This window comes from Carcharhinus amblyrhynchos, chromosome 14 (genome assembly GCF_965287045.1).
Source record: "Carcharhinus amblyrhynchos chromosome 14, sCarAmb.v2.hapA, whole genome shotgun sequence".
Lineage (NCBI taxonomy): Eukaryota > Metazoa > Chordata > Chondrichthyes > Carcharhiniformes > Carcharhinidae > Carcharhinus > Carcharhinus amblyrhynchos.
In genome coordinates this window covers 38,395,409-38,420,659 of record NC_137337.1, presented here as the reverse complement: position 1 = coordinate 38,420,659, position 25,251 = coordinate 38,395,409, and the positions used below count along the sequence as shown (strand labels likewise).

The window sequence follows — 25,251 nt, the reverse complement described above, 5'->3', positions numbered from 1 at the left end:
TAGACTGCGCTCCACTGTATGTGAACATCGAGGAATCAGTCCAGCAACAAAACTGAAGGTCCGCAGCGCCATGGTACTCACTACCCTCCTGTATGCCTGTGAAACGTGGACTGTGTATCGCAGGCACGCAAGACAGCTCAATCATTTCCACATGACTTGTCTTCGCAGAATATTACGCATCAGATGGCAAGACAAAGTACCACACACTGAAGTTCTCTCTAAAGCAAGTCTACCATCAGTCCACACACTGCTGATGACACCACAGACCCAGTGAGCAAGTCATGTCATCTGTATGTCAGATGAGCGCATACCCAAGCAGCTCCTTTTTGGGAAATTCTCTGCTGGAAGACGCTCGCATGGAGGGCAGAAGAAACGTTTCAAAGACAACTCAAAGCCTCCCTGAAGTCGCTTGACATTGACACAACCACCTGGAAAATGCTGGCACAAAACCGCCCTACCTGGCGCTGCCTCATCCACAAAGGCTGTCAAGCTCACGAAGCAAAGTGTATTGCTGAAGCACAACTTAAACGCGAGGTGCGCAAGTCCACAGCCACCAGCGCAACAACTACGGTGTCTACACAAGTCTGTCCAACATGTGCCAGGACATTCCGTGCCCGAACTGGCCTGATCAGTCATCTTCAGACACACCGCAACCAGCCGCAAAATGACCAACAGTGTAGAGGTCCTCATCGATGACGATGGACGAACAACAACTGTAGTTAAGGCATCCTTTATCAGATAAGGACACCAAAACTGCACATAATACTCCAGGTGTGGCCTAACAAACACCCTATACAATTGCAGCAAAACATCCCTATCCTCAAATCCTATCGCTATGAAGGTCATCATACTATTTGCCTTCTTTACTGCCTGCTGTACCTACGCGCTTACTTTCAGCGACTGATGGACGAGGACATCAAGATCTCGCTGGGTACCCACCTCTTTCAATTTACACCTGTTCAAGCAATAATCTGTCTTCCTACTATTGCTACTAAAGTGGAAACCTCATGTTTATCCACATTATACTGCATCTGGCACGCATATGCTCACACACTCAGTCTGTCCAAATCACACTGAAGAATTTCTGCATTCTCCTCACAGCTCATACTCCCACCCAACTTTATATTTTCTCCGAACCTGCAGATGATACATTCAGTTCCCCCTTCCAAATCATTAATGTATGCAAAAAGTTGGGGTTCTAGCACAGTTCCCTGTGGAACCCCATTTGTCACTAAATGCCAATAAGAAAACGGCCCATTTATGCCAACTAGTTTTCTACACATTTTACGATATTACCTGCAATCCCACGTGCTTTAATCTTACATATTAGTCTGTTATGTGAAACCTGTCGAAAGCATTCTGAAAGTCTAAAAAAAAACCACATCCGCTGCCTCTTCTCGGTCAACTCTTCTACTTACATCCTCAAAGAATTCCAATAGATTGGTCAAGCATGATTTCCCTTTTGTAAATCCATGCTGACTTTGTCTGATTATATCACTGCCTTCCAAATGCAGAGTTATGAAATCCTTGATAATGGACTCTATCAACTTCACCAGTACCAACTGTTAAGCTTACTGGTCTGGTTTCTCATTTTCTCTCTACCTCCCATTTTGAAAAGCGTGTTTACATTAGCTACCCTCCAATCTATAGGAACCAGTCCAAAGAATTTTGCAAAATAACCACCAGTGAATCTACTATTTCCAGGGCAACTTCCTTAAGTACTCTGGGATGAAGATTTTATCAGGACCTGGAGATTTATTTACCTTCAATTCCATCAATTTCCCCAAAACCATTTCTCTCCCAATTCTGATTTCCTTCAGCTCCTCACTAAAACCTGGTACATTGCTTCAACCTTCATAAAGGAAGGCATTAATAATGTACAAATTCAATTCCTCGACCACTTCTTTATTCCCTGTTATGAATTCTCCAGTTTCTGGTATCAATGGGTGTTATTCTGATTGGCGGTTGGTGACGAGTGGAGTGCTGCAGGGATTGGTGCTGGGGCCTCAGCTATTTACCATTTATATAGATGATCTGGAGGAGGGGGCTGAGTGTAGGGTGTCGAAATTTGCTGATGACACAAAGATGAGTGGAAAAGCATATTGTGCGAAGGGTGTGGAAAGTCTGCAGAGGGATCTAGATAGGCTGAGCAAGTGGGCGAGGACCTGGCAGATGGAGTATAATGTTAGCAAGTGTGAGGTTATCCACTTTGGCAGGAATAATAGTAGGAGGGATTACTATTTAAAGGGCGAAAAGCTGCAGCATTCTACGGTGCAGAGGGGCCTGGGGGTCCTTGTGCATGAGTCGCAAAAACCCAGTCTGCAGGTGCAGCAGGTGATCAAGAAGGCGAATGGGATGCTGGCCTTTATAGCGAGGGAGATAGAACATAAAAGCAGGGAGGTCTTGCTGCGACTGTACAGGGCACTGGTGAGGCCACAGCTGGAGTACTGTGTGCAGTTTTGGTCGCCGCACTTGCGCAAGGATATTTTGGCCTTGGAGGTTCACTAGGCTGATACCAGAGATGAGGGGGTTGGACTATGAAGAGAGACTGAATAGACTGGGTCTGTACTCGTCGGAGTTTAGAAGGATGAGGGGGGATCTTATAGAGACGTATAAGATAATGAAGGGGATGGATAGGGTAGAGGTAGAGAGATTCTTCCCGCTCAGAAAAGACAGTAGGACTAGAGAGCACAGCCTCAAGATAAAGGGGGGGCGGTTTAGAACGGAGTTGAGGAGGAACTTCTTCACTCAAAGGGTGGTGAATCTCTGGAATTCTCTGCCCGTTGATGTGGTGGAGGCTACCTTGCTAAATATATTTAAGTCACGGGTAGATAGGCAAGGGAATTAAGGGTTATGGGGAGAAAACGGGAAAGTGGAACTGAGCCACTTCAGATCAGCCATGATCTTATTGAATGGCGGGGCAGGCTCGAAGGGCTAGATTGCCTACTCCTGCTCGTACTACTTATGTTATGTTCTATTCTTATGTTCTGACTGTAAGGGGCTAATCTTTTTCTCTTTACATACCTATAGAAACTAAGTTTTTATGTTCCCCATTAGCTTACTTTCATACTCTATTTTTCACTTCTTAATCAATCCTTCGCTGAATTTTAAATTGCTCCCAATCCTCATGTCTATTACTTTCTCTTGCCAACTTGTATGCTTCTTCATTGAATCTGATAGTATCACTAACTTCCCTTGTAAGCCATGGTTTTGCCACAACTCCCTTACCATTCTTGCAGAAAACAGAGACAATTAACTTCTGGAGTTCACCTATTTGTTCTTTAAATACTTGCATTGCCTGTGCACTGTCTTTATTTTCAGTAATGTTTCCCAGTCCATCATGGCCAAATTATTACTTATACCATCATAGTTACCTTTGAGTTTCAGGACCCTACTCTCAGAATTAACTACATCACTATCTATCTTGACAAAGAATTCTATCATTTTATTGTCACTCATCCCCAAGGGTTCTCTCAATTAGAGTGCCAACTAATCCTTTCCTCATTGCACAACACCCAGTCCAAGATGGCCTGCTCCCTTGTTGCTTTCTCAACGTATTGTTCCAGAAAACCATCCTGTATGCACTCCAGAAATTCTTCCTCTATTGTACTGTGACTAATTTGATTCTCCAAATCTATATGCAGATTAAAGTCACCCAATAATAAGATTTTCCTTAATAGCTGCATCTCCGATTTCCTGTCTAATGCTTTTCCCAACATTACAGTTTGGTGGTCCACGTACCACTCCCACCAATGTTTTTTGCCCTGTGTTTCTTAACTCGACCCATACAGATTCCACATCATGTTAATACTTTTTCCTCGATATTATCTTTGATCATCAATGCAACTCGATCACTTTTTCCTTTTTGTTTTGTCTTTCCTAAACACAGAATAGCCTCAAAGCTTAGTTCCCATCCTTGCTCACCTTGAAGCCATGTCCCCATGATGCCAACTATATCATACCCCTTTATATCTACCTGTGCAACCAAGTGTTTCAAATGCTCCGAGCATTCTTTTCCCTTTCCTTTTTTTTGGCTCGGTCCTTAATTTCTCTGCCCATCACTTTCCTTATTCTCCTTACTGTCTTTTCCTCTTGTACTTAATTCCTCCTGCTCTGAATCCTTGCAAATGTTCCCATCCCCTTGCCATATTAGTTTAAATCCTCATCAACCACTCTAGCAATACTACACCCCATCTGCAACCAGAACATCAGTCCTGATCCTGCCCAGGTATAACCCATCCAGCTTATACAGGTCCCACCTCCCCCAGAACCATTTCCAATGCCGTAGGAATCTGAACCCTCCCCCTCACATCTTTTTCAACCACGTATTCATCCTATGTATCCTACTGTTTCTATTCTGACAAGCATTGGCTCAGGTAGTAATCCTGAGATCACTAACTTTAGAGGTCCTACTTTTCAGCTTGCTTTCTGACTCTCTAAATTTTACTTTTAGGGTCTAATCCCTTTTTTTAAAACTATGTCACTTGTACCAATGTGTATTATGACCACTAGTTGTTCGCCCTCCCCCTTCAGAATGTCCTGCAGCCACTCCAAGACATCGTTGACTCTAGCACCAGGGAGGCAACATACCATCATGGGGTCTCATTTGCAGCCACAGAAATGCCCATCTATTCTCCTTACAATTGAATCTCCTTTTACGATTTCATTCCCATACTTTTTACTCCTCTCCTCTGCACCAGATCCAAATTTGGTGCAACGGATTTGGCTGTTGCTGTTTTCCCCTGAAAGACCATGCCCTTCAACAGTATCCACAACGGTATATTCGTTTTGTGGGGGAAATAGCCACAGGAGATTCCTGCACTGTCTACCAAGCTCTCTTGCCCTGTCTGGTGGTCACCAGTCCTCTTCCTGCCAGTGGTGACCACCTCTCTACACCTGCTACTTTCCACTTCACAGATGCTCTCGACACCAGTTCTTCCTCTACTCACTGTACAGTCGAGGTGACTGCAACACTCTTCCCAGAATGCTCCTCAGTGAAGTTTCTCTGCTACGTTCTTCCTCCTCTGGAAGGGCTCTTCCTCTACCCGCTATACAGTCATAGTCGTGGAGCAACAACTTCTGCAACAATCAATTTCGATGGACTGGACACAGTGCCCAGGGCCTGGATGGCCAAAGCATCTCTCCCACCAGGTTCTGTTTTCTTAAATAACCAAATGACCTGTGTTCAAAGCCTCTCCTTGATCCGCAAAAGCTTTGACATTAATGACAAGGAGGAGCTTGCCACCAATCATTCAGATTGTGACAACTTGTCCTCAAGCTGCATCATGCTCTCAGTCATAACATCTTAATGATGAGTTAGAGTGGTGGCAGAGAGGAAAGAAAAGCAAATCCTACACTCCATGGCTCATTACCTCGTGAAACACCCTGCCCCAAAGATCTGTGGTCAAGAACAGATTGATGGCAGAAACATACGACCACGGGTAGACATTATCCGCCAATCAAGGGACAACTGATGACATGTTGATGCATTACCAATAGATCTCCCTTATTAGTATTACATAGCACAAAACGAAGAATCCTGTAATTCACAGTAACACTCAATACAAGAAAATACTGATTTACAATAATGAATTCAGGGTCTGGTCATGACAAGTGGAGGGGCAGTATAAATATTTCTTTTAATGGCTTCACTAATAGCTCGAGTACTTATATTAAAAATATAAATGTTCAATTTGAGTAAAGCCCAAACTCCTCAACCTAGTCCCCCAAGATGCTGTCGCTGCTGATTCCAACTATAGAGGACAAAGATTGCAGCAGCAGTGTCATGAGGGAGAATTTCAGTTAACAAATGAGCAACTCAAATGCACATTGCGAATCATCTATCAAGAGTCACAGCTAGGAAATTTCACCACTAATCAAATCAAGCTTAAAAGGAATAGGCAAAGCTATGGTGCATTAAAAGGCTGATAACTGATAGTACAGTGTTACGTAGCTATGTGTTTTAAAAAGGGTCATATCAGGACTTGGGAAATACTAACAAAGTTGCATTGTGGTTCATCCCTTTAATGACATTAACAATCAACCAATTATTGTTCTTCTGAAAAATATGAAGGCCAGATCAGGGAAGGGTGACAGAACATTAATGGAAATTTTTTTTCGAAAAACAATCCAAATTTAAAACAAAATCAAATATGTTACATTCCATTTCACATTTTGACTAAGAAATCTGAAGTTGTGATATCTGGACTCCTAGCTCTGCATCATAACCACTACACTGTAATACCAAATATGGCTAGACAGTGGCAGGCCACTCATTTCTACGACACACCCTTTGCCAGCTGTTTTGTCTGGCCACGTAATTTGGAAAATTGATTTAATATTGATATCTAATTTTTTTAAAAAATATGCATCTTTTTTCCAAAATATTAAGTATTTGCATCGAAAAGCCAAAAAAAATACAAGATCCTAATTTTTAAATGTCACCCCCTTCACAGTCTCACTCCGCCATGTATGAAATTCCCAGGTAAAATATTCTAACCGTTTCAGGTATATAGCTGCAAAAAGGAAAGATAGCACAAACAAAGTGAGAGCACCCTAGGGAGATGATAAAATTAAGATTTAAAAAGCGTATTCATGACCGATGTCAGGTAGAAAACACAACTGAGGATCAGGCTAAGTACAGAAGGTTCAGAGAGGACGTGAAAAAATAAACAAGTGAAGCAAAGAAGAAAAACGAAAAGAGACTGGCAAACAACAAAAAGGAATCCTAAAGTCTTCTGTAGGCATATAAATAGTAAAAGGGCGGTGAGAGGAGCAGGGCCAATTAGGGACAAAAAAAAAGGGGGATTTATGCACAGAAGCAGAGGACATAAATTAAATGAGTACTTTGCATTTGCTTTTACTAAGGACAAAGATGCTACCCAGGTGAAAGAGAATGAAATTTCAGACACCAGAAGAGATTAAAACTAATAAGGCAGCATGGGATAGTCTGTCTGTACTTAGACTTGATAAGGCACCAGAAGCAGATGAGATGCATCCAGTGATACTGAGGGAACTGAATTACGATATTTTTCCAGACTGGAGGAAGGTTTGTATTGGAGATTCCCATGGGTCAGTGTTGGGACCCTTGCATTTCTTGATGTATGTTTTTATCCTAGACCTTAGTGCATAAGGCACAATTTTAAAATTTGCAAATGATACAAAATTAGAAAGCATTTCAAACTGAGTGTAAAACTTCAAAAGCACAGACGAGTTGATGGAATGGCCAGACAGGTGGCAAATGAAATTTAATGCAGAGAATATGAAGTGATTTAGTTTAGAGAAAAGACAGCAGACAGAAGATTTGATAGAGCATCCAAACCCATGAAAGATCTGGTCAGAGCAGATAGGGAGAAACTCTTCCCACTTGTGAAATAATTGAGACTAAGAGGGCACAGATTCAAAGTAATTGGCAAAAGCAACATGAGAAATAAGTTAATTCATTCAGCGAGTGGTTAAGATCTGGAATGCACAGCCCTAGAGAATGGTGGAGGCATATTCAGTTGAAATATTCAAAAGGGAATTAGATTGTTATCTGAAAAGGAAGAAAGGGTTATGGGGAGAAGGTAGGATAATGGCACTAAGTGCATCTGGCAAGCCAGTGTAGACACAAGAGGCCAAATGGCCTTCTTCTGCATAGTAACAATCCTGTAATTCCTCAATTTGTCCAACGGGAACTTTGCTATCCATCGAAACAAGAGGAAAAAAAAAATGACCTTCAAGTTTCTCACCTTAAAGTTTGTACTTTCCACAATGAAGCATGTCCACAGTATAGCATGATGTGGAGATGCCAGCGTTGGACTGGGGCAAAACAAAAAGAAATCTCACAACACCAACTTAAAGTCCAACAAATTTATTGGTGTTGTGATATTTCTTTCCACAACATAGAACATAAGAACATAAGAAATAGGAGCAGGAGTAGGCCATCTAGCCCTTCGAGCCTGCCCTGCCATTCAATAAGATCATGGCTGATCTGTCGTGGCTCAGTTCCACATTCCCGCCCTCTCCCCATAACCCTTAATCCCCTCGCTTATCAAAAACCCATCAACCCGCATCTTAAAAATATTTAGCGAGGCAGCCTCCACCACTTCAACGGGCAGAGAATTCCAGAGATTCACCACCCTTTGAACAATCAGTGCAATCCTAGTTTAGGTTTAGGTTCAGGTTCGGCTCAAACTTAAACCTGTGAAGCTGGAGAGAAGTGTAATGCCAAGTAAGCCAATTATGATCTGCCCTTTTACCAAAGAGGTCAAACATTTACCTATCATGGCTAGGTCTTGTATAAGCATCTCTGAAAGCCGCTTCACCTTGCTAACCACCCTCTATGCTTAACTGACTGATAACCACATATTTCATGACCTTCCAAATTATTCCATTTCTCCATGGCATTCAAAGTTGGTTTCACCACCTTGTAGAAAACCACAGTTTTGAGCCAGTGCACACATAACTCCAGTTTCATTCTAGCTACCCTGAGGACACTCTCAGTAGAGGGTAATAAATAAATCTGCACTGGCTAGTTCATCAAACTGAACTTTATAAACTTGAAAAAGTGGTACACATTTGATTTGATTTATTGTCACATGTATTAACATAGTGAAAAGTATTGTTTCTTGCACGCTATACAAATAAAACATACCATTCATAAAAGACATGCCGGGCACAGCTTGCAAGAAGTCACCTCACTCTGACGCGATCTTGGAACATCATACATTCAATGATTATTTCTAATCTTCGAAAAAGAATTGGAGAATTCTCTAGACAGAAAAAATTCCAGGACAGTGAAGGAAAGGCAGTTGAGTAGGAGTAGGTCATTTTATCTTGCAGGGAGCCAGCACAGACAAGCCACACTGCCTTTCTGTGCTTTAACCACTCTACAATACAGATAATGTTACAGTGAGGGGGAAGAGTGGGCAAAAACATGACAGCACAAGTTCCAGGAAAACAGGTCATCAGTTCTTTTCCTGACAATTTCACTTATCATATAAACCACATCTTAGGGTGGGTAGGGATGGAAAAAAAGCTAATGACAGTGGTGAAACAGTTATTAAATCTTATGCTGACCAGCAGATTATTATAACTAGCAGATCAGAAAGATGATAATAGCATGTGATCTGTATTTCACCCTCTCACTGTGTAAGCACATTGATGCTCATCTTAATACAAGAAGTGAGATTCAAATATACTCATGGTCCAAGAAATTTCAGTTACCATGCTGGAATGTTATCTACTGACCCCTGCTGGAGATTTACATTCAAAACACAATCAGGCTTCACAATAAAGACTTCCCATTGCCAAGCTTAACTAGTTGAGAAAATACGAGAGGGCAATAATGCCTATGAAACTGTACTCACCAGGAAGGAATCCATTCTTTCAAGATGATACAGAAGAAAAGGAATGCATAGAACTATATTTAGATGTAAATGCAAGAACTGTTCATTTGAATCTAGTTATAAAGCAGATGATAATAAATCTAGAACTAGGACCACTTTAAAAAAAAAGTAGACAAGGGATTTCCTCTTCTCTCCAGAAAATTAACTCAAGTTTACATAAATGAGATTTCTGGCAAAGCAGAATTCAAAATTAGTCATTTTTCAAAGTTGTGCGCTTCATGACTGATAGTGTTTCAATTTGACGCCACCTTTATTTGCAAGGATTAAGATGTAGATTTATTTCTTAGAAATCTTTCAAGTTTAGTTTCTGTTTTCCAAAACAGTATGCAATTTCGGAGAAAGTTCAGCATGAATACTTAATTCCTCGTACTTCAGTTTCAATTCAAATTGAGTTTTTCCCAATGGAAACAAAGACAGATCGATGAAGACAAAGACGAATGACACCAAGAGAACAATCCGATTGGTTAAGAATTTTTTTAATTGTGCAATACAATCCTCCAAAAACAACCAATGAAAATGGATTTTGACAAGATCATCCATGATTTGAAATATAACAATTTACCCAAAGTTAATGTAGAAAAACAAAATCATACAGATGCTGTACATCTGAAATGAAAACAGAAAATGCTAGAAGCATTCAGCAGGTCTGGCAGCATCTGTGGTTAAATAAAAAGTTGTTTTAAATCTATGATTTTTCATCTGAACCAATAAAAGGTTACAGACTTGAAACTTAATTCCGCTTTTCTCCCTAGATTCCACCAAACCCATAGAAGTTAATGTCCATGCCTTGAATCGTCATACCAAAATGGATAATCAAGATCATCTGGATAACGCATTAGTAATATACTCCTTACTCAGTTGAAAATAAAACCAGTATAGAAACTCTCACTCTGCCTCTGGTCATTACATAAATACTTGAATATGGGGTTCAACCAATACTAATCACATTTTTTTTTGTCATTCCTTGATTGAGAGGGCTGACCAAATTAAAGAAATGTGTATCAAACACAAATTACATGGCCGGGACTATTTGTAGTTGCATAAGCTAATAACATACGCTTTCTCATTTTGATTACTGTATTAATAGGAACTGAATGCGGGATTGTGATTAACCCCACAGGGACTGTGGTTGGTGCAGACTCGATAGGCCAAATGGCCTCCTTCTTCACTGTAGGGATTCTATGATTCTCTGTTCGTGCTAGGTTCATAAAGTTAATTTCAATTAAAGAACCTTGGTTTACTCAAAGTTGTTTTTAAAATTTTGCAATTGATTAGGTTTGAGAAGTGTGACCAGCTGCATTAAAATTACATCAATGCATCTATTGGGATACTTGCATGATATTTACAGCTCAATGTAAGAATCTGAAACTGATCTTCAGATATACAAGCCAAAAGGTTTCTTAAAAATCCATTGCTGAATTACACTTTACAACAATCAAAGGGTTGAGGAGAGATGATGCCAAACAGAATTATGGAGGCAAAAGCTCATGTACACCTTTCAAAAAAAGAAATTGATGCCTAATTAAAGACCTTGAGATTTCTAGTTTTTCAGTTGATTCTGTGATCACTCATGAAAATTGTGTTTTTCCGAAAAACAGCACCTCGAATACAGCAGTGCTCTTTCAGTATTGCACTGTGGCAGCCTTGACTTCTGCATTCAGGTCCTGGAGTGGGACTTGAACCCAGAAAATTGCAGTTTGGAGGCAAGGGTGCTATCAACTGAGCCCTGGCAAACACCCATGCTGTGCACCGCAAACACGTCCAACACCTGCATATTTATTTAAATAGTCTCTGGCTTATCTGTAGTATATTCATGATTTGAGTACTTTGTAAATGTCAAATGTAAAGAATTTTGCAGAAAAAATTAAGAAGTTTAGTATATTAGATATATTATTAGTTTAAATGAACCATCAGACTGAATTTAAGCTAATAATTGAATAAATTCAAGACCTCAGAAATTATAATTTTTTTGACCTATTCAATTTCTTTAAAGATCAGTTTCATATGAAGTAAAAGCATTACACATTTGACGGATTTGAGAGCAACTGAAAATGTCAGAACGTATCAGCATAGACTTAAAAATGCTACATTTTCTTCTCCTCACATGCAGGACTTTATCATGTTTAATTATTCCCATTATGAGAAGTTATTTACAGGCAGTTGGAAATGCCATTAAGATTTACTTTTGCCATAGATATTTGGCATTAACAAGAAGGGTGCGTGATTCTGTTCACTGCACAATGTTTCATGAAAGTACGTACTATTGGAGTTTTGGGAAACGTAGTCAAGATTTTAAAGAGGCAAATCTGTCAATGCTCAGATGAGGGAGGAAGATGTTTTTGTTTGTATTGAAACAGAAATAAATTAGCAAATTCCTCAATTTCTCTACTTTCTAGATTATGATAAATCCCAGGTGTATTCCACTGGTAAATTTAATTATACTACAATGTTACCATTAAAAGTTACAGTGTTTCTCTGCTTGTTTGGAAATTCATTCTACAATGCAAAACTGAGGAAGATGAAAAGTCAAGTTTTTCCACCCAAGTCTATGAGTTTAATACAATGATAATTAAAATGAAAGGGAGCACTTGATGTGAATTTGCAGCTACTTGAATACATGTATAAAGTACAGGTGTGAATGTATGAGTGTCAAAACAAAAAAATATTAAAATCCCATTGCAGTAAATGTACTAGGCTGCTCAAAACATCTGCTGCATTGATTTTAAAACAAAGAAACAAAACATTGATAGGATTTTCACTTCAGAGTCAAAAGGGCAATACTTGAATAAGCTGAATTCTGTACAGTACTGAGGGTGCTGTCTTTTGGATGATTATTAACACAAACTATCTGCTCTTTCAGGCAGGCATAAAAGTTCCAAATGGTTCTATTCGCAGAAGAGTTTGCCTAGTGACCTGACCAATATTTATCCCTCAACCAAAATAACTAAATAGATTTACTGATAATAAGGCAAATGACTAAGTATCAAATGATATCCTATATAACTGACAAAAGCAAACTCCCCTCTTTGTCCTTCTTGGCCTGTCTGCAGTCTTTGGTCAGCTGAACATACTCTCCTCCAACACCTCTCCAGTCATCCAGCTCTCATTTGGTTTCATTCTTATTTATCTCATCATAGACTGGGTATCATTTACAATAACCTTGTTTCCCGCTCCCACAACGTTACCTTCGGATCTATTCCTGACATCCCCCCTCCCTCCCACCCCAACTTATTTCTCATCTACATACTATCCCTTGAAGGTATCATTTGAAAGCATTAACATCCTTGTAAAAAAATAATACTATGACATCCAACTCTTTCCCCTCAACCTTCCACTATTGCTAATTTGTTTGACTGCTTATCCAATAATAATCAAAAACTGAAGCCATTGTTTACATTTCGTTTTGGTCCCCACTCCAAACTCTGTTCTCTAGCTACCAACTGCAATTCCCCCTTAACAACTATCTGTCCACAATATTCGATCCCCATCTCAACTTCTGACCACATATTCATGCCATAACTAATACAGCTTCTAAACATCTTCCTACTTCACCACTGTTTCAGTTCATTTGCTGCTGAAATGCAAAATCATGCTTTTATTACCTCTAGATGTGACTATTCCAATGCATCCTGGCTGGTGTCCCACAATCTCCTCAGTTTTGAGGTCATCCAAAACTCTGCTGCCAATGTCCTGACTCATCTATCACCCCTGTGCTCATTGACCTACATTAGATCCCAGTCGAGCAACATCTTAATTTGAAAATTCTCTACCTGGTTTTCAAATTCCTCTATGATCTGACTCTCCCCATCTCTGTAAAATCCTCCAGTCTCACAACCCTCCGGTATATCTATCCTCATTTAATTCTGGTCTCCTAGTGCATCCCCAATCTCAAATCGCTCCACCAGAGGTCGGTGCTGGGGCCTCAGCTATTTACCATTTATATTATTACAGAAGGTCAGGGGGCATGGAGTTGGGAGTAGGGTGTTAGCATGGATAGGGGATTGGCTGTCAAATAGGAGGCAGAGGGTGGGGGTCAGTGGGTGCTATTTGGATTGGCGGTTGGTGACTAGTGGAGTGCCCCAGGGGTCGGTGCTGGGACCTCAGCTATTTACCATTTATATAGACGATCTGGAGGAGGGAACCGAGTGTATGGTGTCGAAATTTGCTGATGACACCAAGATTGGTGGAACAGCAAATTGCGCGGAGGGTGTGGAAAGTCTGCAGAAGGATCTAGATAGGCTGGGCAAATGGGCCAGGAACTGGCAAATGGAATTTAATGTTAGCAAGTGTGAAGTTGTCCACTTTGGTAGGAATAATGGTAGGAAGGACTATTACTTACATGGCAAAAAACTGCAGCATGCGACGGTGCAGAGGGACCTCGGGGTCCTTGTGCATGAGTCGCAAAAACCCAGCCTGCAGATGCAGCAGGTGGTCAGGAAGGCGAATGGGATGCTGGCCTTCATAGTGAGGGGGATTGAATATAAGAGTAGGAAAGTCTTGCTGCAACTGTACAGGGCATTGGTGAGGCCGCAGCTGGAGTACTGTGTGCAGTTCTGGTCGCTGCACTTACGCAAGGATATTTTGGCCTTGGAGGGAGTGCAGAGGAGGTTTACTAGGCTGATACCAGAGTTGAGGGGGTTGAGCTATGAGGAGAGGCTGAATAAGCTAGGCTTGTACTCGTTGGAGTTTAGAAGAATGAGGGGAGATCTCATTGAGACATAGAAGATGATGAATGGGATGGATAGGATAGAGGTGGAGAGGCTCTTCCCACTCAGAAAAGACAGTAGGACTAGAGGGCACAGCCTCAAGATAAAGGGGGGGCGGTTTAGAACGGAGTTGAGGAGGAACTTCTTCACTCAAAAGGTGGTGAATCTCTGGAATTCTCTGCCCGTTGAAGTGGTGGAGGCTGCCTCGCTAAATATATTTAAGACGCGAGTTGATAGGTTTTTGATAGGCAAGGGGATTAAGGGTTGTGGGGAGAGGGCGGGAATGTGGAACTGAGACACGACAGATCAGCCATGATCTTATTGAACGGCGGGGCAGGCTCGAAGGGCTAAATGGCCTACTCCTGCTCCTATTTCTTATGTTCACCACTGGTGGCTGTGTGTTCAGTTACCTAGTTCTGACAATGTCCTTCCTTTTACACCTCCAACTCACTTTTCTCCTTTAAGACACTCCTTAAAACTTACTTCTTTAACTAAGCTTTTGGTCATCTGACCTCATATTGCCTTATCTGGTTTAGAATTTTGCCGTGAGGAGCCTTGGGGCATTTTATGTTCAAAGGTACTATATAAGATGCTGCTATTTATGGGACTTAGCCATGAGCAAATTGGCTGTCATGTCTTCCTACATTATAACTGTGACTATGCTTCAAAAGTTCTAATTGACTGAAGCACTTTGACTCATGCAGAGAATACAAAAAGCATTATATAAACAAGCTGTGGAGTCAAATCCACCACGAGAACATGTGTCCCCATATGATGGCTTTCCTATTTTGACTGAAGTCTCAGCAAATAACTCAAGACTAGCATGCAAACAAAGCTTAGACTAACAATGCGCGTTATTAGACTTCTTCTCAGATCCTACAGATTTGCCTATATTTTACATGTCAATCAAAATCAATTTAAAAAGTAAAGGCAGTCGTTATCAAAAGCAAGACAATTCAATAATCTGAGTAACAGAATGCCGAAAACAAAGGGTTATGGGGATAGTCCAATCACCCATGATCACATTAAATGGTGGAGCAGGTTTGGCAGGCTGAATGGCCTACTCCTGTTCCTATTCCCTAATCTGATGGCTCAAAACTTCCAGGCTGTAAATCTCCCTCTCAGTTGTATGAGCTTCATTAAGAGCAAACCATGAGATGAAAGTCATGAGGATTTTGGATGGTAGGAGCTGGCAAGCCTGTATGGAGTTAACTGTATCCAACAAACTAAGTGCCCCAAAAAAAGGTTAATGGAATGTTGAAATTTATCTCAATGGAATTCAGAAATTAAAAGTAATACTGCTTTTGTTGTAGAAAGCCTTGTTAAAACATATATGTAGTACTGCATCAGCTCTGGTCACAGGAAACTTTTTTTGGGAAAAGGCTTAGGTGCAGATTCACTAGAATGATACCAGGATTAAGTGTTAAATTATGAAGGGCTTTGCTTGGATTCCCTCAAAATTTGGGAGGTTAAGGAATGATGTAATCAATGTGTTTAAAATTTTTTTAAAAATGATCTGATAGGGTAAATACAGAGAAACTATTTCCTTTCGTGGAGGAATTCAGAAGAGGACATAATATTAGAGTTAGGTTACTTAGGAATGAAATCAGGATGCACACAAAGGGCAATCAAACTATGGTACTCCCTTTCTACCAGAAGTCCACAGATGCTGGATCAATTGAAATTAACCATTTATTTTGGAGATAGGTATCAAAGGATATGGAAAAAAATGGTTATGGGACAGATCATCCATGATTAAGGCTTAAAAATTCCTAAATTTATCCCAAAAGCAGGAAAATGCTAAATTATGCCATTAAATGCATTTAATTTACTCATCTTACTTTTCAGACTCAAGATTGCTTTCAGAAATGCTAAACAAAGTTAGAGTTATGCAGTTTTAAATGTTGTCAGTTCAATTATTTAAAGCTAACAACTAACCCAATTTAGTTTCTTTAGTCTATATCCTTTCCTCGCTGCTTAAGGCCAACAGTTACTATCTGAGCCAATGTCAATATACAGTTACTTCTCCAAATACTCACCATATCACAGTATTTGAATAGCAATATGCTTTTTAAATGACTGCCATACTCTGCTATTGACAGGTTAGGATTTTAAAAGAACCTCAGTTTATAGTTGGTTTCCCAAGTTTGCACAAAATATTGCATAGCTTATTTCTGATTTCTAGTTTACACTTGTCCTTGGAACTGAACATCACCGCTCAAAACTATGATAACTCTGATTACAGTTGATTAGTATGCCCCCCTAGGAAATGTAATTACACAAAATACAATCCATTCCTTATGATATACAATTGTGGAATATACAGCACACGGAATAGAGCAGGAAGCTAATGTAGAAAGTGAAAATTTGTAACCTTTCATGGTGGGATTTCCCTTCTAAACAGAAAAAGGCAACCACCGAAAGGTAACCAGCTGCTGTTCGCTAATGCAATTTCCATTTAGATTGCGTGCTTCAAGCAAGACATTTTTTAATGTCTTATGTTTCTAAAGAGATCTCTGCATTGGTAACAGGATAACAATTTTAGAGAAGAGATACATCACTAACTATTTAAAATCACTAATGTCAAACTTCATCCAGCCATACCATATCAATTATATTTCTTGACTACAAACCCAGCTTTTTATTAAACTAGATATGATCAGTTCCAAAGAAGCCATATTGGACTCAAAGCATTAACTGTTTCTCCCTCCACAGATGCTGCCAGACCAGCTAAGGTTTTCCAGAATTTTCTGTTTGTCTTTCAGATTTCCAACATGTACAGAATTTTGCTTTTATTTTAAATATACTCGTGTCTTTTTGTAATTTAATCTTGACATTTTTGTACCTTAAATCACAAGTTATATGGAAATATAGAAATGCTCCTTTCCCATCCCCCAATACGATCTCAAATTCATAGACTAGAATAGTTTTCTCAGTGCTTGCTGAATCCATGCATAAATATCCTAGCAGCAGAGCACAGTACTGGAGGCTGTCAGCAAATGGCAGTACAGACAGCTGCCAAGTCTTACAGGCTCCGTGCTCTAATATGGAACAGCTGGAAGAGGACTGTGCATTCTTTTCTCTGAGTAAACACTAAGGGCTCTGTTCAGTATCCTACAGCAATCAAGCCTAAAGAATTCCACCAATCGGTGAACACAGACTTCTATTACTTCTCCCCAATACACCCTTTGTATTCCTATGAAAAAAAACTGAAGATATACATAATTTGATCCGGAGCTGCAACTGTGTCAATTTTAAACAACTATTTGGGCGGAATTCTTCCAGGTTCCACTCTTCCATAAGTCAATCTTAGCACATTGTGTTTGCTGCATAGGCCAGAGTGAAACATTATAGTACAAAGATATTCGTTTCAAATATTTCAGCCTCAGATTCTGCTACAAATACGACGATATGTCTCTCTCAAAACGCAGACCTCATATTTTCTAAGGTTTTTGCTGAAGAAGGTCCTGTATTATATTTAGTTGACATTTTATTTCTAATATACAAGTCGTCTCAGACTTTTGGCCTTCACTCTTCTTGGAGTTTGAGTGAAAAAAGGCTCGTTCCCTAAAATCAGAATACGGTGCCCGTAGCGATTTAAATATTCTCTTTTTTGGTTTTGACACGCATTTAAAAGATGAAAAGGGTAATTCATAAACAGAACGAAGAAAATTTGATAACTTCATTAAAAGGGATTCACGATTGTATGGGATAAAATAGAAAGCTACGTGTAATGAAAGGATCGGAAAAGAAACCAAGCCACGTTGTCCAGCAAGCACAGGATACCCAGACTCTACGTGACATGACTGGGTTATTGCACAGGAAATTGCAGAACAAGATGCATCAAAGCGTTTTACTTCTTACGTTAGTGATGTTGCTTGTATACCGCAATGAAATACGCCAACTGTTAATTTAAAGGGTCACAAAACATTTGTTTGTCGAATTACTAAATTGTAAGAGTTTCGCATCAATATCGGAAAGACAGCACAAAAATAATTAGTTGTATTAAACTTACCGGGATCATTTGCCTCTCCCTCGAGAATATGAAGCTCGGTGCAATCGGACAAAGAATGCTCTAGACAAATCTGAAGGAAACGAGCCTGTGTCCGGCTCACTCGTTTCAACAGGGACAACAAAGCTACAGTTTGTTCACATTCATTCCACCCTTTAAACCACCCTGCAAGAACGCCGACTTGATCTCGAAACATCATGATTAAGGAAAAGCCTTAGCTCTCAGCGAGTTTATATCGTTGGGATTCTTCGGCACAAGCCAACCCCCCTCCCTCCAAAAAAACCAAGCTCAGAAGCATGTAGAAGGAGGGGTTGTCACATTTTGTGTGGATCGAGTTGCGATTTTTTCTTTCCTTTTCTGTAGAATAACGTCACCGTTGACACGCTCCCTCTTCCTCCAAGGCAATCAACAGAGGGCCAAAAAATCTAGCAGGCACTACAAGTATATCACCTGTCAGAATTAGCAGATCTCGGATTTTAGAACTTCTCTCCCCACGATATCAGTTTTAATCCTCAACGCCTGCATTTCCATGTGTGGTCAAAACTGGAAAGGAAATTAAAAGAAAACGGCTGTTGAAACATACCGTCGTTGAATGATAAATAGTTCAAACTTTACGCTGAAGCAAAGGATCTCTGTTCCCCCTCCCTCTGCCTGCAGTAACTAGCCATTCATTACAAATTATAATGCAGCAATTCCTTCAGGTTTGTAATTAAGAGTTCAAAGCACCCAGTCCACAAATAGTCCCGAAGCGATATGTTCTAGAACCGACACGTTATTCCAGAGACTGGAAGAGCCGCTAGCCAGCCAGCCAGATTAAACGCTTCCAAAAGCAATGCAAAACGCAATTCCTCTGGGTTTAGGCCCAATGCAGATTGACTAAAGACTAAAATAAACTATCCGCCCAAAACCTCAAATACGCGGCCGTCCACAGCCGCCCCCTTGTCCGGGATTTTCCATGTCCAACTGGGAGAATAAGCCCCCCCCCTCCCCCTCGGTGGACCTTTAACCATTTTAACATGAAGGCTGCCCTGCCCCGTGCAACACTGCGGAAACTTACAGCAACTCCACAGGCAACCTGTCTGCAGCTGACATTTAGAAACTGGCATGTTTTAAAATTGTAGGTTGGTTTATAAAATAAAGAGGAGCCCCCTTTCCCCCACCTCCAGCTAAAGTTAGCTCCAACATAGCCTGGTGGTAAAACGGGGGGGGGGGGAGAATATCTGGGGATGGGTCACTTTAATTGGGGATAAAATAAAAGCCCCCTCTCTAATCCCAGACGTTAGTAAAGCCCGTCCCTTCACCCCCAAAACACTGGTGATCACCAAAACAGAAAGCGATTCTCAAACCGCCTAAAAATAACATGGAAGGCGCAGCGTGTGTGAGGATTATTAATAAACGTGAGTCAGAAAGACTCCTCCCGGTTATAAGCTGCAGCGGCCGCCGCACTCGGCAAGCCACTCGGTCCCTCTACACACCGACCTGCTTGTCAGGCTGGGCACGGCCGGCTCAGCTCGGCTGCTCGTGTGGGAGCTGCTCCCTGGGGTCCATCAGAGGAGCAGGAGCCTCCACCATCCCCACAAATTGGGAATTATTTTTAGGCCAGTCCCCGCCCCGGATCGTTAACATTCAGCATTACATCATAGCAGCGCCAAAAATAGAGGCGGTGGCGGAGTTGGGTTGGGCGAGGCGGGCGTCTCGCCCGCCCGGGTATTTATACCAGGCGGGGCTACCCCTCCCCTCCCCCGCTCTAGTCTGAGACGCCCAAGCCGGCCGGGCCCCGCCTCCTGGGGTTGGGTTGCTAGGCGCTCGCCAAACACGAGCTACAGATGTCGGTTTGACTCGGAAACCAAGGTGAAGTTTCTCCGGTCACTTTCGGTTAACAGCAGCCGCCACCCGGCCTCCAGTGCCTCAAGAGTCGCCACCACCCGGCCTCTGGAGGCTGGTGGGAGCGCACCCGCCCCAGCCTCTGAACCCTCAGGGGCCCGGGACCGCCTCCCCAGTCTCCGGTGCCTCAGGGGCCCGGGGCCGCCGCTCAGTCTTTGGTGCCTCAGGGGCCCGGTCTCCGGTGCTGCCGCCGCCCAGTCTCTGGGGGCTCGGGGCCGCCGCCGCCGCCTGGTCTCCGGTGCTTCAGGGCCCGAGGCTACCACTCTCGCCGCCGCCGCCGCTCGGTCTCCGGTGGTCCGGGGCCGCCGCCCGGCGTTTACCTGTTGCTGTGGAAAGCGCAGCCTCCCCGCGCGCGCCGTGTCCCGGCACGTGACCAGGGTCAGCCGCTAGCCCCACGGTTCCCTCCCTGAGCCAACCTCCCACGGAGTTGCTCGGAGCGAGTGGCCATCTGAACTACAACATCCCGGGAAATTTTTTTAAAAAGCGTGCAACTAAGGCATTATCATAGAATGGAGTAGAATCCCTACTGTTAAATCTTGATTAATAAGGGAGCAGGGGTTGTGCGGGAAAGGGCAGGAGGAAGAGGATGAGAAAAATATCAGCCGTGATTGAATGGTGATGGGCTGGGTGGCCTAATTCTGCTCTTACGGTCTTAAAGTGCAGGTGACGGCCATTCGGCCTGTTGAGTCTGCCGATCACTGCCTTTGAGCCACCCATGTACCACCTCTGCAAGAACATAATATCTCTATTTCTGATGCATAAACAATGCATGACAAACATCCTGTTAAACTTATTGGCTCTCTCCCTTATCTGTAACTGCAACATTTGTTTTAGTCACTTGTGGGACATGGGCATTGCTGGTTGGCACAATGGTTAATACTGATGCATCATAGCACCAAGGACCTGATTTTTGAATCCTAACTTGGGTCACTGTGGAGTAGAGTCTGCACATTTTACTTGTCTGTTTCTTCTAGTGGTCTAGTTTCCCCCCACAGTCCAAAAGACATGCTGATTTGGTGCATTGGCCATGCTTAAATTTTTCCTCATGCACCTGAATGGATGTTGGAGTGTGGCGACTAGGGGATTTTCACAGTAACTTCATTGCAGTGTTAATATAAGCCTACTTGTGACACAAAATAAACTTTAAGCTTTAGCGTTTATTGCCCATCCCTAGTTGCCCTGGAGAAAGTGGTGGTGAGCTGCCTTCTTGAAATGCTGCATTTTGTGTGCTGTGGGTTGGCCCACAATGCAGTTAGGAAGGGAATTCCAGGAATTTGACCCAGCAACTTTGAAGAAAGTGACATATTTCCATGTCAGGATGGTGAGTGGCTTGGAGGGGTACTTTCAAGTGGTGGTGTTCCTGTATATCTGCTGCTCTTGTTCCTCTAGAAGGAAGTGTATGGAAGGTGCTGTCTAAGGACCTTTGAATTGCTTCAGTGCATCTTTTCGATAGTATACACTACTACTAAATGTCAGTGATGGAAGCAGTGGATGTTTGTGGATATGGTGATAATCAAATGGGCTGTTTTGTCCTGGATAGTGTCATGATTCTGCATCCTTTCCTTCTCCCCTATGTACTTTATGAACTGTTTTGTCTGTATAGTATGCAAGAAAACAATCCTTTTCCACTGTATCTCCATACGTGCAACAATAATAACTCAAATTTAAAACACTGGTTATATGCCAATATCAGCATTTTCAAAGTTTTTGAAAGCAAGCTTTTTAAATTGAATTTAATTTTGATACACTTTTGAGCTTTAACAAAATATTTGTTTACACAATTAAGTATTTTTGTATAGCTGGCAGCAACACCATTTCAGAATTTAGACAGTTTTAATTAAGGTATGGGTGTACAGAGTACAACCAGCACTTCTGGGCCATTGGCTGAAGCATATCTTTACTTGAGCAGCTGGAGTAACGCCCTGTAATGTCTACTTCATGATAGTCATGAGAGATTTGCTACACCACAATAACATGTGTGCTTGCAAAGTGAATGTAATATAACTCTCAACTCACCCATGGAGAAAATGTACCCAGGAGACAGTGTTATGAGCGCAAAAGAATACTATGACAGGGATTCTAGGATCTCATTCACCCCACTGGTAGGAACAGAGAATTTAGCACTCAGCCAAATCTCCATGCACTTACAGTGAGATTGGAGAATTCTGGCCTGTTTCTACTGTAATGTCTTCATTGAACTGAATGTAAGATGGCTGCTGCAAAGAGTCCCTCGTGGAGGACACATGACTACAGCAAGTCAGATAGGATATGTAGCAATGATTGCATTTCAAATCGCAAATAGCCCCCTTTCCTAACAAAAAGATAAATCTGCATGTCACCTACTATACCATAACTGTTTTTGTGCATCAACAAACTCTTGTCAGTCACTGCACATGGAGTTGTTAAATTTGACCAGTCTCTTAATACATGCATCTCGTCATTGGTTGCTCAGCTGGTCATACCCCTTTTTTTGGAGAGTGGCATTCCCATGGCATTTGTTGTTGCCATGTAACAGTTGTGTTCAATTTCCATTCTTGGATACAGGTGGACCTCTGGGACTGATGGTTGTTATGTACTGTGCAGCTGGTGAGATCCCATCTTCCTTGCCAGCCCATCTGCAGTGAAGAAACGGCCTCTCTAGTTGTCCGAATATGTTTGCAGTGCTGCTGGTATATTTGATCATTCACTTGCACAACATTCTAGTCAACTGACAACTAGTCTATGCATGCCCCAATTTACCACATGGGCTGACTCCTGTTGAGAGTGCTGAAGGTTTGTACCTCTGACTGACTCTCCAATGCTCAAATCTGGGAATGAGAACATAGAACACTACAGCACAAACAGGCCCTTCGGCCCACTAGCTGTGCCGATCACTTCTATACCAACTAAGCCATAGACCTACCTATAACCCCCAATCCCATTAGATCCCATATACTCATCTAGAAGTCTTCTAAAAGACCCCAGCAAGTTTGTCTCCACCACCACCGGCAGCCGATTCCATTCACTCCCCACCCTCAGTGAAAAACTTACCCCTAACATCTCCTCTGTACTTGCTTCCCTGCACCTTAAATCTGTGTCCTCTCGTAGTGACCATTTCAGCCCTGGGAAATAGCCTCTGAGAATCCACCCTATCTACTCCTCTCAACATCTTATAAACCTCTATCAGGTCGCCTTTCAACCTTCATCTCTCCAGGGAGAAGAGTCCCAGCACCCTCAACTATCTTCATAAGGCATGCCTCCCAATCCAGGTGACATCCTTGTAAATCTCCTCTGCACCCTTTCAATAGCTTCCACGTCCTTCCTATAGTGAGGTGACCAGAACTGCGCACAGTACGCCAAGTGGGATCTGACAAGGGTCTTATAAAGTTGCAGCATTACCTCCTGACTCTTAAACTCAATCCCTCAATTAATGAAGGCCAGTATACCATACGCCTTCTTGACCACATCCTCCACCTGAGAGGCTGATTTAAGAGTCCTATGGACCTGGACCCCAAGATCCCTCTGCTCTTCAACACAGCTAAGATTCCTACCCTTGATATTGTATTCCTTCATGCCATTGGTCCTGCCAAAATGGACCACTACACGTTTATCTGCGTTGAAGTCCATCTGCCACTTCTCCGCCCAGTCTTGCATCCTATCTATGTCCCACTGCAACTTCTGACATCCCTCCAGACCATCCACAACATCACCAATCTTCGTATCGTCTGCGAACTTACTAACCCATCCCTCCACTTCCTCATCCAGGTCATTTATGAAAATGACGATTAGCAAGGGTCCTAGAACAGATCCCTGGGGCACTCCACTGGTGACCGACCTCCATGCAGAAAAAGACCCATCCACAACCACACTCTGCCTTCTGCAGGCAAGCCAGTTCTGGATCCACAAGGCCAAAGCCTCCTGGATCCCATGCCCTCTCTCCTTCTCAAGAAGTCTTGCATGGGGGACCTTATCAAATGCCTTGCTGAAGTAAATGGTTTAGCAGTCTTGTCAAAATGAAATTTAACTGCCTGTCATTTCACCTTGTTTTAAATTCAGTTATGGATGTGGGTGTTACTAGTTGGGCCAGCATTGATTGACCATTCCTAATTGCCCTTGAACTAAGTGGCTTTTTAGGCCATTTCAAGGGCAGTTAAGAGTCAATTGCATTTCTACAGGTCTGAAACTACAGAGTTGGCACAGTGGTTAGCACTGCTGCCTCACAGTGCCAGGGACAGAGCTTGGGTCCTTGTCTGTGTGGAATTTGTACATTCTCCCTGTGTCTGCATGGGTTTCCTTCAGGTGCTCTGATTTCCTGTCACAGTCCAAAAATATGCTAGTTAGATGCACTGGCCATACCAAATTCTCCCTCGGTGTACCCAAAGAAGTGCTGGAGTGTGATGACTTGGGGATTTTCACGTAACTTCATTGGTGTTAATGTAAGTCTACTTGTGACACAAACTTTAAACTTGTAATTGAGACCAAACTAGACAAAAATGGCAGATTTCCTGTCCTAAAGGACATTAGTGAACCAGATGGGTTTTTAAGACAAATGACAATATTTATTGAATTCAAATTCCACCATTTGCCATAATGAGATTTGAACCCAGGTTTCCAAAGCATTACCCTGGGTTTCAGGATTACTAGTCCAATGGCAACACCACAATTCCACCATCTCCCTCTTCACTCACTTCTGAAGTAACTACTGATTCCAGTAGCTTTTGTGCTATTGGAAGAGTAGTTGAGGTGTGGTGTGACATTAGTCTTTTGACTGAACTGCTTTCCATGCCTTCAGTCAGTGTTTCTCCACTCAAGGATTGCTTTGTATATATCTGTGCTAGATTTGCTTGATTTCTTGATGATTTTGATTTTTCACTACCGCCTCAGCTTTTCCATTTGCCTGGGGATAGTACAAAGATGTATAATGTTGTATTTCCCAATCTTTTGTGAAGTGGCTAAATTCTTTGCATGTGAACTGAGGGCCATTGTCACTCATCACAATGTCTGAAATGCTATAACGACTAAAGTGTACCTTCGAGCATTTGACTATCTTTTTGATCATCATTGATGTCAGCTGGTCTAACTCCCAGTAGTCTGAATAATTAATTCCTGCTATTGTGAAGAAACATACTGTTTCATCCGTGGTTTGTCTGGGATGCCATGTATCATCAATAGCTCTGTAGTTTGGTTAGATTTTACTCATTACAAGCACCACACAGGTTAATGTGGTCTTTAATTTCATTGCTCATGTTTGGACAGTAGAGCACTTTCTCTTGCCTTCGTC

General features: G+C 42.0%; 1 protein-coding gene across 6 annotated transcripts in view; it reads right to left on the bottom strand.

Annotated features, from left to right (window-relative positions):
* samd4a (sterile alpha motif domain containing 4A) overlaps positions 1–20,349 on the bottom strand; it is a 195,265-nt gene extending 174,916 nt beyond the window's left edge. For 2 of the 6 annotated variants that reach the window (XM_080202729.1, XM_080202736.1), the window contains exons 1-2: positions 19,587–19,781; positions 18,111–18,650 (exon numbers count right to left, since the gene is read on the bottom strand). In XM_080202729.1, the coding sequence (XP_080058855.1) occupies positions 18,111–18,306 (196 nt within the window). In that variant the 5' untranslated portion in view covers positions 18,307–18,650; positions 19,587–19,781. Of the gene's footprint in view, positions 1–18,110; positions 18,651–18,833; positions 18,997–19,164; positions 19,310–19,586; positions 19,782–20,311 lie in introns of those variants that run through there. The other 4 variants (XM_080202731.1, XM_080202734.1, XM_080202730.1 and 1 more) reach the window with 4 other exon arrangements.
* Between the last annotated feature and the right edge of the window lie 4,902 nt (positions 20,350–25,251).